General features: G+C 51.8%; 1 protein-coding gene across 3 annotated transcripts in view; it reads left to right on the forward strand.

Moving 5' to 3' along the window:
* ZNF362 (zinc finger protein 362) overlaps positions 1-13,111 on the forward strand; it is a 35,564-nt gene that overhangs the window by 6,575 nt on the left and 15,878 nt on the right. For 2 of the 3 annotated variants that reach the window (XM_087820289.1, XM_087820290.1), the window contains exon 2: positions 12,964-13,027. In XM_087820289.1, coding sequence (XP_087676415.1) covers positions 12,965-13,027 — 63 coding nt within the window. In that variant the 5' untranslated portion in view covers position 12,964. Of the gene's footprint in view, positions 1-6,005; positions 6,307-7,682; positions 7,809-12,963; positions 13,028-13,111 lie in introns of those variants that run through there. The other variant, XM_087820288.1, reaches the window with a different exon arrangement.

Below are 13,111 nucleotides of genomic sequence, written 5' to 3' on the forward strand. Positions count from 1 at the left end.
TGTCCCTGCCTCGTTTGTGTAGCTACAGCATTTCCTTGGTGGGGGCTCCCCACCATCTAGGTCCTTCTCTGAGCTTTGGGCAAAGGCTTCATGCTCTTTGAGGGGACAGTCTAGCCATTTCAGGTTCTGGGGTTGGGGTGGGCACCCCTAGATACACTGAAAAACATACATTCTTATATATTCACATTATCAGCCATCATCTACCACCTTTGACCTTACCCTCCTTTGCCAATGTGGGGTGCTCCCCTGCTGTTTCAGAAGTGCCCCGACTGGGCCCACAGGAGCCAGGAGTTCAGGAGGCATGTCTGCTGGAGCGTGCATCCACACACATGATACATATGTCACATGGGAACACATGCATACACTCCTGCCACCTGCAGGATCACATACATGTGCAAATACCTGTGTGCACCCTCCCAGGAAATGACAAACAGCTGCATGGCAGCCCCTCCTCATGTACTTTCACATGCATGGTACATGCCAAGTTTATCAACTGCACTCAGGCATACTTGTATACATGTGTGTTTTTACATGTAGGTGCATCTTGCATGCCCATTCATTTACGCCATGAGGATGTAGCCTCCCATGCTGGGCTGTGCACATTGTCCCCCGTGAATTCACACGTGTGCCCACGCCCTGCCTGGATCTGCTTGCAGTGGTGGAGCAGGCAGCTCGTTTTCATCTCCCACCTTCATTCAGCAGTATTTCTTGAGCATTTACTATATACCAGGCCATGTGCTGGATGCTGGGGACAGAGGTGAGGAAAATTGACATAGTTCCTGTCCTGGTGGGGGAGACAGACATTATACAAAAGAGCACACAAATGATGAAGTGATTATATATTTTGGTAAATGCTGGGAAAGAACTACTTTTCTCAGATAGGGGGCTTCCCTATAGCTTCGTACTTGTGGATTTACTATAGTGAGTGACAGAGTGACAGTCATGGTGTATGCAGGGGAGAGATGCTTCTGGGAAGAAGTGATACCTGAACTGTGGCCAGAAGTTTTCCAGGTGAGGGCATAGAGGCAGAGGGAGCAATCTGAGCAAAGGCCCTGAGGTGGGAAATCAAGGAACATGGAGAAGGTGGTAGCTCCTAGACAATACCTGGGTGAGGGTATAAGAGACGAGGAGGTGGGCAGGGCCTGGAGTAGGTCTTCTCTGGCCTCTTTACCCCTCCCTGTGTGCCCAGGCACTCCCTTTGCTGCCTTGCCCTGCTGCTCAGGGCCCACTCTTAACGCCTCCACTCAGGCCTGAGCCCTGTCTGACCTGATCCACAGGCTACCTGCCCCTGGGGGTCTGGAGATACAGCTTGAGAACAGGCTCTGACCATCTGCCAGGGGTTCCCTACCTACAACCACAGGACCTGTCTAGAAAGTTCCTGGGGGCCAGGCCACAGCTGGGGTTCAGCAGCTGGCTATCCTGCTTTGAGTGAATCCCAGACTTGGCTCTCCACATCAGCAGAGCAACCCCTTTGGGTCCTGAGAGGCTCCAGCACTGCCTCATTCCCTCCCCCCCAAGCCCAGGTAACAGCACTGCATGGTGGGATTTCAGCCCTTCCCAGCCCCTTCCCAGTGGGTCTTTGGAGTGCGGCTCCTCATGCGTTAGAGAACCTAATAACAAAACAGCAGTAGACGGGAGTCCTTATTGTGTACCAGGCATTCTTCTAAAGACTTTATACATAGTAACTCATTTGATCTTCACAACAACACTGCGGAGATACCATTAGCATCCCTAGTTGGGTAACAATCTCTTGGGCTTCCCCCTACACTGTCTTGTCCCAGAATCTGTACTGTTGACCTGTCAGTTGCCACACTGCCCCTCAGAGGGTCCAGGAACTAAGGCTGTGACTTAGCTGAATCTGTTTTTTAAGGGAAGGAACAAAGGTCCAAAAAGGAAGTGGACTTGCTAAAGGTCACACAGCCAGCCCAGGGTGGAGGGTTCCAGCTCCCTTGGCCCTCACCCGCTGCCTGGCCTTAGGCAGGTTACATACTTCTCTGAGCCTTATTTCTGCCCCCAAACAGGAAAAGATTACCACCAGAAGCCAGGAGGGTAGAGACTTTGGGGGATGCAAGCAAGGGGACTGCAAGGGGGTGGGGGCTTCTTGGGTACCCTGGATGTGCGCTTTTATAACAAGTCAGTATGCTGTTCATTTATGTTCTGAGCATCTTTCTGAACATGTGTTATATTTCGAAATGTTCACAGCATCTACTTCACAGGGTCGTTAGGAGGCTGAGTGAGAAATGCTTATAGAACATCTAATAGCACCTGACATGGAAGACGTGCTCAGTAACTATTACTGTTGTTGTTTTGTTATTGTCATTTTCTGGAGGCAGAGCAGTTCCCTGTGGGGATGGGAGCTGGGGATCCCCGGGGGCAATGGAAGTAGAGAAGGGCATGTGTTCAAAGCCTGCAGAATATATTCCCTCTCAGCCTTGAGAGGAGTGTCAGGCCCATTTCCTAGGTGAGGGCAATGAGGCTCCCAGAGAGGGTCACTGTTCTAGATGGCTCTGGGTGGCTGGCAGTGGGATGGGGAGCCCAGGGGGGTATATCATCCCCGCTCCCACTGACAAGGGCACAGAGAGCAATCCCCTCCTGCTCGTTAACCCCACCGCCTCAATGGAAACAGCCCTTCCCAATCCCGCGGGGCTGCGGAAACCCAGCCTAATTGGATCCAGGACCCTTGGGAGCCTGTTCCTCACAGGAAGTTCCCAGGAGCAAGCTTCTGAGGCTGGCCTGGGTCTTGGGGGTGGGGTGGGGTGCAGCAGCTGGGGCTCAGGGCTCTGGGCTGCATGGAGTAGGGCACATGGAGGGCAGAGGGGTCATGGGAGGAAAGCTTGGAGCACACAGGGGTGTCAAGGCGTTGGGAAGATGGGAAACCTCAACTTGTCTTTCTTAGACCCTCTCCTGCTCGTCCTTTTCAGGCCATCCCTCTGGCCCCATAATGACCTCTCCACTGAAAACCTTGGTCACGGCCTTCTGCTCAGGGACCTCCCATGTCCTGTTCTCCCCCCACCCCACCCCCGCCTTTCATCCAAGCACCTTAGCCTGGAACTCTGGTCCTTTGTGAACTGCCCCGGCCAACTTTCCCTCCTTCCTCTGTGAATTTCTACACTGTACTTACAGTAGACCAAACGTGATTCTGTGCTTTCCTGCCTCTGGGCCTTTGCACATGCAGTTCTTTCCACCTGGCCTGCCCATCCCTGGCATCTGACATCTCCCCTTCCCCCCATCAGTAAGTCCCCCCTTCATGAACTCTTCATTCAGATGGGCTCATCTTCCCAGGAATACCCCACCCCCTAGCCCAGCCACGCCCCCAGCAGTAGCTTGCTGCCTCTCTGCGGCAGGGAGCATGTTTGAAAACCCTTTGCATCCTTACAGGCTAGCAGTTTTCCATGCCTTTGCACACACTTCCCCTCTGCTCAGAAGGTTCTCTCTACACCCTCTCACTCTCCTGGCAAACTTCTCGGTCTTCCAGGCCATCGTGGACAGACACCCTCCTCTCATTGATTCTCTCAGTGAACATGTATTAGGCATCTAGTGTGAACTAGACACTTGAGTACCTACTATGTGGCCAGGACTTGATTCTGGGCCTACAGTGGTGGCTCCATCTTTGTGTGTCAGGACTGGAGTATTTAGAGGTGTGAAACAAAGGTGGGATAGGGAGAATGCAGGTGGCAGTGGGTGTGTATGATAGAGTGACCCCATTCCTGCGGGGGAAGAGGTGAGAAAGTGACTTTATAGGAAGAGCCTGGTGAGCTGTGGGGCTGAGTCAGGGCTTGGGGTTGTAACCCAGAACCAGACCCAAGCTCCCCTTGGAGGGCTTCCATCTCTGTGGGGACTGGGCAGACAAGTAACCAGGCAATTCTAGGACAATGGGATCAGTGCTTTAGTGGGGGAAGCCAGGCAGCTGTGGGAAGTCAGGGGAAAAGCTGCAAATGTAGCCTTGGAGGGGCCAGTGATCAGGAAAGTTTTCCCAAGGCAGTGACACCGAGCTGACTTAATAGTTGATGGAAACCTGTAGGGTTTCAGCTTGGTGATGACCCCCAGGTGAAAGGGCACAGCCTGTGCAAAGCCACAGTGGCACAAGAGAGCAACTAGTTTTGAAATCTGCAGGTAGTGAGGCTGGAGAGAGGGAGGTACCTGTGGGATGCATGTGGCTAGCAGGGCCTCCATGGCAAAGGCCCCTGGGTGCCATGCTGGGGAGTTTGAACTGTACCTCAAAGTGATGGGAACACAAATGGGATTTAAGCAGGAGAGTGAGTGGCCTGGGTAGGCTTTCTTTTGTTTGGCCTGGTCCTGTCCCCTAAAGCCTCCAGATAGGAGGGGGAGCCCATGGCTGGGGTCTGGGCTGGGTATGAGGCTCACAGTGGGACTTCGAGCAAGCCCCTCTCTCCTCCTGGGTAAACCTGCAGGGCATGAGGCCAGAATCCTCACGGGGCTGTGGGTGGCTTGGGGTGTCTTTGCTTGGCCAAAGCTTGCTGAACCTTTAGTTTTATTAAAAATAGTCCTTAAATAAAAGTCACGTAACCACCCTATAGAAAAATCAGAGTGGCCTGAAACACCACCGTTATTAGCATGTTTGTGTTTCCTTCCCCTCTTTTCTCCCTGCACCTAATTTTTATATAGATGTCATCATTCTAAACATAATTTTTTAAAACTTCCCTCCCCCCACTCCTGACTAATGTATCGCAGGTATTTTCTGAATTACTGAAGGGTGGTTTTAATCCTTTCTAACAGATCCAGTGTCAGGGTGGAAAGTGTGGGCTCTGGAGCCCAATTTCTAGGTTCAAATCAGACATGGACTGCTTGACTTCGGGCAAGTTACCTAATTTCTCTGTACCTCAGTTCCTTTTACATTTGATATAAGTATTAGATAAATCATTACAGTGCCAGTAAACACTGTCTGTTAATAATGACTGTAGACTTGTGTCACTGTTGAACATGATTTACAGAACCATCCCCCTCGTTTTTGCTGTTGTAAGAAACCACTGAAGCAAACAGCTTTGTGCCTAAAACTTTGTCTATATTTGGGCTATTTTCTAGGGATAGATGACCAGGAATGGGATTGCTAGGCCAGCATGTCCGAAAATTTTTAGAGTTTATGACACAATATTGCCAGATTGCCTTCAAAAATGATTGTTGCAATTTACACTCCCAGCAGTAATGGGAGTGCCAATTTCATCATAGGCTCACCAGCACTGGGTGTTATCATTTTCTTATTTCTTTTTGCTATTTTAACAGGTGAAGCTCATTTAATTTTCACTAGGGAAGCAGAGCCACTTTCTGTGGTTATTAGCAGTTAACATCCTTTTGGGTCTGCTAGTCTTTATAGCTTACAATGCCGTCTCAGATCAATTAGGGAGACAGGGCTCAGATATAGGAAATAGGAAGCAGTATAACACAGGGGACAACATGGTGCCAGGATGAATGGAAGGTACCCAGAGGAGGGAGAAGGGACTTTCCTCTACCCAGACCATGCCGCGTGCAGTTCCTCCACCTAGACAATTCATTCATTCAAACATTTATCAGGTACTGTGTGGGGCTCGAAAGGTAAATGACTCAGCTGTGGTTCTGCCCTAGCAGAGAACATGCCCAGCAGCAGAAATGGATAGGAAAACAGGCAGACAACGGAGTGACAAATGTCTGATGATGGAAATGCAGGCCACAAAGGGAGCAGAGTGGAGGGGCACCCAACACAGCCTGGGGGGTGGAGGTAGAGGGTTCCAGAAGGCTTTCAAGAAGAAACAGCCTATAAGCTGAGGCCCAAAGAATAAGTTGTAGTTAACCAGTGAAATGAGGAGGGCAGAGGGCTCCAGGGGGAGGAGGCAGCCTGGCTGAAGGTGAGAAAGTGAGGAGGGAAGTGGAGCACTGAGGGAACTCTCCGAGTAAGGCCGAATAACCAGGGAGGCCAAAGAGGCCAGCGGGGGCTGAGTAAGGGCTAAGGAGTCCGGACCCTGTGTGCAGGGAAGCAGGGAGCGTGGAAGGTTCTGAGGAGGGGGTTGTGATCAGACTTATATTTTAGAAACATGAGAATGACTATTGTAGGAGAATGGAATGGGGGGTGTGGGTAGAGGTGGGGAAACCTGTGAGGAGACCCTTGCAGTAGCTGAAGGGGACCTGGACCAAGGCAGGAAAGGGGGTAGAGACACTCCTCTTTCCCCACCTGGTGGAATCCTAACCAGCTCCAAAGTGTAGGTTGACTGTTCACCTCTGTCAGGCAGCCCTCACTGACATTTGCTATCCCTTACCCAGGTCATGTGTACCTGGAGGATGGGGGCTGCGCAGGGCCTGGCATGTAGCTGTCAAGTGAGTGCCCATCGTTAGCTGACCTTGACCTCTCCCTGCTCTGCCTCGCCTCCAGACCCTCCAGCTGTTCCTCCCCCTCCCCCCTTCCTTCCTTTCCCCCCCTTCCTTCCTTCCTTCCTTCCTTCCTTCCTTCCTTCCTTCCTTCCTTCCTTCCTTCCTTCCTTCCTTCCTTCCTTCCTTCCCCCCCTTCCTTCCTTCCTTCCTTCCTTCCTTCCTTCCTTCCTTCCTTCCTTCCTTCCTTCCTTCCTTCCTTCCTTCCTTCCTTCCTTCCTTCCTCTTTCATTTTTTAAAGAATAAATTTATTGTTTTCAATGGAAAAGCAGCCGAACAATATTACAGAGAACCTGGAAATCAGAGAAACAAAGACAAAAAGTCTGACCAGCTCCAGCTGCTTCCCAGCACGCCCAGCCTCCCTCTGGGCGTGGTTCCCTGCTGCTGGCTTTTTCTGACGCAGGTTTTTATTTTTGCATCCTTGTAATCATAGTGTCCCGACAGTTTTGGGTCCTGTTCCCTCCCATTTGCTTTGTGGCCACCGGGACTGGGCAATTCTCATTTTTTAATGTCTGTGGGATGGGCTGAGGTTGGGGGAGGGACATTAATTGCTTAACCACACCCCCTGCCCTACAGTGGGTAAGGCCAGTCACATTCTACCCTGGGCTACTCGTCCTCTTTGTCTAGGCCTCACCCTCCTGGGGTGGTAGGGCCTGGCACTGGCTGTACCCCTTCGTGAGTGCTCCTCCCCCAGTTCTCCATTGTGGAGCTTGCTAGGCTGGCCTCAGAGGCCACCCTCCTGGTACAGGGTGATAGACCTGGTTTCAAACCCAGACTGGGCTCTATGACCTCAGAAAAGTTACTTCACCTCTCTGGACCTCAGTTTCCTTATAATGGGCCTATTATAACAGTAAAATAATGGCTGTAAAATGCCCTGACACAGTTCCTGGCCCATTGTAAGTGCTCAAGAAAAGGTTGTCGGCATTATGATACTTTTCCATTCTATGAAGAGTTTCTGAAACCACCGTGGGCTAGATGCTGGAATGGCAGAGGTGAACAAGCACCATTCCTACCTGGAAAAGCTCATAGTCTGGCAGGGAAGTCACCCAGGGAGGCAGATAACTGCCCCAGGGTTTGATTGTCCCTGTGGTGCTGGGTGGCATCCTAACTCCATCACTTGCTAGCTGTGTGACTTTGGGCAAGTTGGTCAACTTCTCTGAGCTGCTGTTTCCTCTTCTGTTAAATGCACATTTTCAGTGTCATTGGGAAGATTCAGTGACATGATGCATATGACATAGCACAGTGCCTGGCACATAATAAGTGTTGAAATCAACTGTAGCTGCCATTTTATTATTATTATTGTTATTGTTATTCTCATATACAAGGTGCTGTTGGGAACACAGAGGAAGTGACTGACTGGGGGTTCAGGGAAAGCTCCGTAGAAGAGGGAACACTTGAGCTGGGTCTTGAAGGATGAGTAGAAGTTCACCAAGTGGGAAAGGACACTCTAGGTAAGCAGCCTGTGATTCCAGGTTGAAACCTGTCAATGAGGGGTTTGTTCTTTGGGGGAATTAAGCCATTGTGTTCATCCCAGCTTCCCCGAGCGCCCCACATTGCCTCCCTCTGGGTCTGCATGGAGGGCTGTGTGCACGTACCCACTTTAACAGTATCCGCCTGTGACTCCGTGTCTTGGTAGTTGTGGGTTCCTACTCATGGGAGTTGTATCCCTGTCTGTCCATGTTTGGGGCTACAGGTCTGTGTCTGTCATGTGTGTCTGAGTTTGGTGCTGTCTATATCTGCATGTTCCTGTGGCCATGTCTGTCCACATTGCTATCCAGAGGATCTCCCAGGCCACACCATGGGTGGCAACCTGAACATACTTCCTTGGTCTCCAGCTCAACCAAATAGCCAGGCCCCCTTGGTCATTCTCCTGCCTGGCCCAGGTTTGGCCCTGCCTATCGCCTCCATTCCCCAGGGGCCTCCTGATGGGTGTTCTCTCACTGCCTCCACTCCCGGCCTCTCTAGTCCTGTCTACACTCGGCAGTCAGTGGGGTCTTTCTAAACCATAGATTCTCATCGCCCACTGCTTTAAGTCTAGACTCCAGGCCCAGGATTCAGGAATTGACCTTCTGGATCTGGCTCCAGCCTCGTGTCCTGTCTCCCAGTCCACACCAGAATGCCTTAGCTCCCCGTGTTGCTTCTCACCTTGGCCTTTGCTGAGGCTGCTGCTCCTGCTAAGAATGCTCCCCACTCCTCCTTTGCCTGGCTAACTCCCACTCATCCTTTAAGACCCAAAGCAGGCATCATCTCCCCTGGGAAGTCCTCCCAGATCCTTTCTTTCCATCCTGGGTCAGGTCCCTGGCTCTGGGCTGCTCATCCCTTACTTGCGGGGAAGAAGCAAGTGACTTGCCCAAGATCACACAGTTGGTGAGTTGGAGCCAAGATTTGAACCTGGGTGCATTGGGCTCCAAGCAAAGCGGGCTGTTCCATGGGCCAGGTGAGGTGATTGTAGCTAGGACTTGTGGAAAGAAGTGAGAATCCTGAGGACGTGGCTGGTGGTGGATCTGAACTGGGAAGGGAGGGAGGGGACATGTTGTAGATCAATGTATATATGGGCAAGAACATCTGGGCAGATGGGGATGCCCTCTTGGAGTTGGGAATGGCTAGAGGAGGTGCCCATCTTAGGGGAAGACCAAGTCCAGCTTGGGCCTGCTGAGTCTGAGAGGCCCTGAGATAGTCAGAGGGATGTGTCAGGGAAGCAGCTGGAAAGCTGGGCCTGGAGCTCCAGGGAGAGGCCTAGGCTGCAGGTGGAGACTTGGGTTTGACTGGTATTTAAAGTCCTAGAGTAGATGGGCCACCCAGGTATTGAGGTCAGTGGGAGAGGAAGCTCCTACCCTATTCTAAGCAGCCCAGTGGGAGTGCTGTGAAAGAGACTGAGATGAGGGACCTAGGGGTCATGGCACACAGATCTTCCCAAAGGGCCCAGGTGACAGGGATGCCATGTAGGACTGGAAGGTGGCCTGTCGGCTTTGACCACATGAGGTCCTTGGTGGCACGTAGTAGGTTTCATAGGCAAAAGTTCTTTTTTGCAGAAACCTGGGTCACTTGTCTGCTTCCCCCACTTAGCTTGGGGCTCCCAGAGGGCAGGGCTCTTCTGTTTGCCTCAGGTTCCCCAGCACTGGTTCTCTGGCCCATAGCATGTATTCAGAATCAATGGATGTGTTGATGGGCGGATGGATGGATGGGCCAGTTGCCATAAGAATGCTGTTTTCAGAGGCAGCTCTAGGAGGTGTCTCATTCATCCACCCATCCAACTTTTCCCCCCTTTTAGAGCAAAAACCCAAAATGACAGCTTGTTTGCCCCACTGCAAGATCAGTGCTGTGTATCTCAGGACTCTCAGTACCGACTCTAGGCTTCTTTCTGGACCATGAAGCCCAGGCCATGTTCCCTGCGCAACCACCAACGTGTATCCTCTGCCTGTTCTGCCATGGACATGCAGCCCCCGCCCACCTGCTGTGCTCTGCCTCCATCCCTCTGTCCTCAGGCTTCTCCCTCTGCCTTGGCCCCTAGATTCATTGCTCCCCTTGCCCAGCACACTTCCTGATGCCTTCTCACCACCAGCACCCATCCCAGCACCTTAGCGCAGCATTCAAGAACCTGTGTCTCTCACCCCCTCACCACTCTTCATACTCTTTCTGATGTCAGTGGGTGGCTGCTCACTGTCCCAAAGCTGCCTTGGACTGTCATATCTCCATGCCTCTGTTTGAGTTGGTGCCTCTGCCGGGATGCCCTCTGCCTCGTCCACCTGTCCTAAATGCACGTTTCACCAGTCTCTCTCCTGCTTAAAACCCTCCTGCAAGACAAGGTCCAAGCTGCTTAGTCCGGCCCTGGTCACCTTCCCCCCCCTTACCATGGTCCCCTTGTCATGCAGGTCCTGGGGTTGCAGAGGTGGACACCCACCTCCCAGGTGTGTTGGGGGACTCACATGAGATACTCTTGGTGCACACCTAGCAATGTGTCTGACAGTAGGAGCTCAGCAAGCGTTTTCCCCATCCTGCCCCAGCCGGCCTTCCCTGCATCTGACACACAGTAGGTATACACCAGGGCCAGGGTCACTGACTGAATAATTAAATTATTTCAGACCAGCCAGAGCAGGATGCAGACATTAGGCAAAGTTGTGCAGATCAGATCAAATGACTCAGGGCAGTGCCTTCCCCTCTGTGGGCCTGCTGTGGCCCAGGTGAGGAGTGGTCTGCCTGGCTGGGGGCCTGGTAAACGGCAGAGAAGATGCTCTGTTGCAGCTACGGGACCCTAGGCAAGCCACGCTCTTCCCTATACCTTTCTGACCAGGGTCGGACTTTGGGAAGCCTGAACTTGGCATTGAATTGGAGGAAGAGGAGAGCACAGCTTTCCCCCAGAACTATCTGAGGAAGAGCTGGTTGCAATGGGCAGAGCCCTGGACCAGGACTGTTTCACCCCATTTTACAGATGAGGAAAATTGATGCTCAGAAAAATGATGCCCACCATTGTAGTCCAGTGCTCCCTCCTGTTTCCCCATCCATGTGGCCTGGAGAAAGTGCTTCCCTCCCTCCTAGTGCCCTAGTTTCTTCCTCTGTGAAATGGGGGTGAAAATTTTTCCCTGCTTCCTGGGGCTCTGATGAAAATGCCAGGGGGTACAGAATAGCTTTGTAAAGTGCCAGCAGCACTAGATAATTGTGTGGGAATGTCTAAAATAATTCTGATTATTATTCCTTCATTTATGCATTCTTTCATGCAACTTGCATTATTAATAACCTCTGGGCCGAAACAGCTAAGGGACTGATAAGCTGGACTTCGGAGTCAGGCAGTTTAGAGTGGGAATCTCAGCTCTTTGCTTACTTGCTGTGTGACCTTGACCAAGTCATTCCGCCTCTTTGAACTTCAGTTTCCTCGGTTGTAAAATGTGGGCGATGAGAGTACCTGCCTTCCAGTGTGCCTCACACAAGGTAGGCACTTGGTAAAAGGCAGCCTCCTCACTGTTGTTATTGTTTTGAGGTCTTTCTGAGAGAGAAGTCCCAGGGATCTGGAGCATTCAGGGAGAAATCCAGGCAGGAAGTGCGTCTTGTGTGGGGCTCTAGGGATGGTAGAGGGAAGGGCAGCTTGGTGTCTGTGAGTGGTGGGAGCAGGAGGGATATTAGAGGCAGGGGCTGCCCTGGCCACCCCAGAGGAAGATACTTTGATCCCCAGGCTGGCCAGGCTTAGACCCAAACTACCCGCAGGCTGGAAGTGAGAGGCAAGGATTTTTGCATATAGGTATTGAGTTATTGGCATGTGGACATTTACCCAACTGAGCACTGGGGTTTGCAAAGCAAATTCCCCAGAGGAACCAACTTATGCAAATCTGATTTCTAGTTTGACTCTGGAACCCTAGCCCTGTGGTCTTGAGCAGCTCTCTTCCCTTCTCTCCAGGCCTCAGTTTCTTCACCTAGAATATCGGGTTATAATACTTCCTGTGCCTTCTTCTCAAGTAAAGACCATAAGAGATAACTAACATAAAAGATCTTTCTTAAAGTGTTGAGATTAGGTTATAATCTTACTGACGGTTTTCTCTGGAAATCCTCTGTGTGCAATTCTAGTAGGGGCTTCTCAGGCTTGTAGGACCAAGAAAAGAGGTTGAAGGCACTTCGTTTTGGCCTTGCCTATCAAAATAAAGTTCACTTAAGCAATGATATCAGTTAGGCATTTAGTTAGTAATTTCTGTAAGAGAGATAAGTAAGAGAAATTGGATGGGAAGCAAGACAGTGGAATACCTCTGTCCAGCATGGTCCCTGTAAGTCACTTCTTGACTTACTCTAGGGTCACAGGAGGACTTGGACCCCCTAGAAGACTAAGAGAGCGCTCAATGCCCATCCTTCATACTTCCCTGGTTGAAAAGGCCTTCTAACTGCACAGGCCTGCCATGGGAACTGCAAGGTGAGGGCCACCAGACAGATTGTCACATACTTTTACTGAAGAGCCCCAGACTGCCCTAGCCTCAGGTCTCCTCAAGCCCTCCTGTGCACAAGTGTTCTGACATATTCCTGCAGGTAAAGGGTTACGCATGGCCAGGCTTGTTTCTTAAAGGCAACTTTCCAGAGTCAAAGGCCAATAACCACTTGGGTCTTTGTAAGTGGTCCTGCCAAAGTGCCTTTCAGAAAGACGGTATCTGATGGCTCAGGTTGCCCCCTGTGTTCCCATGAGGATGTCTGCACTAGAGAGGCCATTGGTTCTAAGAGCAGGGATGAGGGATGGGCAGTTGCCTCTGCCCTGTGGCCATTTACAGAGTTGCCCCAGGATTCCTGTTTGTCTTTGAATGGGATGGGGGGGCGGGCTTCAGTGTGGAATCGTGGGTCCATGGGTTGGCTCTGCAGCTAAAGTCCTTCTGGGGCATGGGCATTGGTCCACCAGGGGGCTGGGAGCATTCCGGTGTGGGTGTGACCTTTGTCCTCTGGGCCCCCTGAGGGAGACACTGAGTTCCAGACTTTTTTCCCTGGGGCTGTCCTTCCCTGGCCCTGGTGGGATGCCTGCATTGCTGCAGGGTGAGGGTCTCACCGGGGCAGGCATCCCAGACACTGGCCCAGCCTTGAGTTCCCCTCAGGCTGGTGGGGAGGGCCCTCTTCCCTGTGACAGTCGCTCTCTCCCCGCAGGATGGCCGAGCCTCGGTTTAACAACCCCTACTTCTGGCCCCCTCCTCCCACCATGCCCAGCCAGGTAAGACAGAGCGCCACCCCTCCGGCCGCCCTCCCCCTCTTACTGCTTTGCTTTGCCTGGAGCGTTGGAGCCTTGGCCGCGGCC

The sequence above is a fragment of the Miniopterus natalensis genome, chromosome 9, assembly GCF_054644295.1.
Source record: "Miniopterus natalensis isolate mMinNat1 chromosome 9, mMinNat1.hap1, whole genome shotgun sequence".
In the NCBI taxonomy this organism is placed as follows: domain Eukaryota; kingdom Metazoa; phylum Chordata; class Mammalia; order Chiroptera; family Miniopteridae; genus Miniopterus; species Miniopterus natalensis.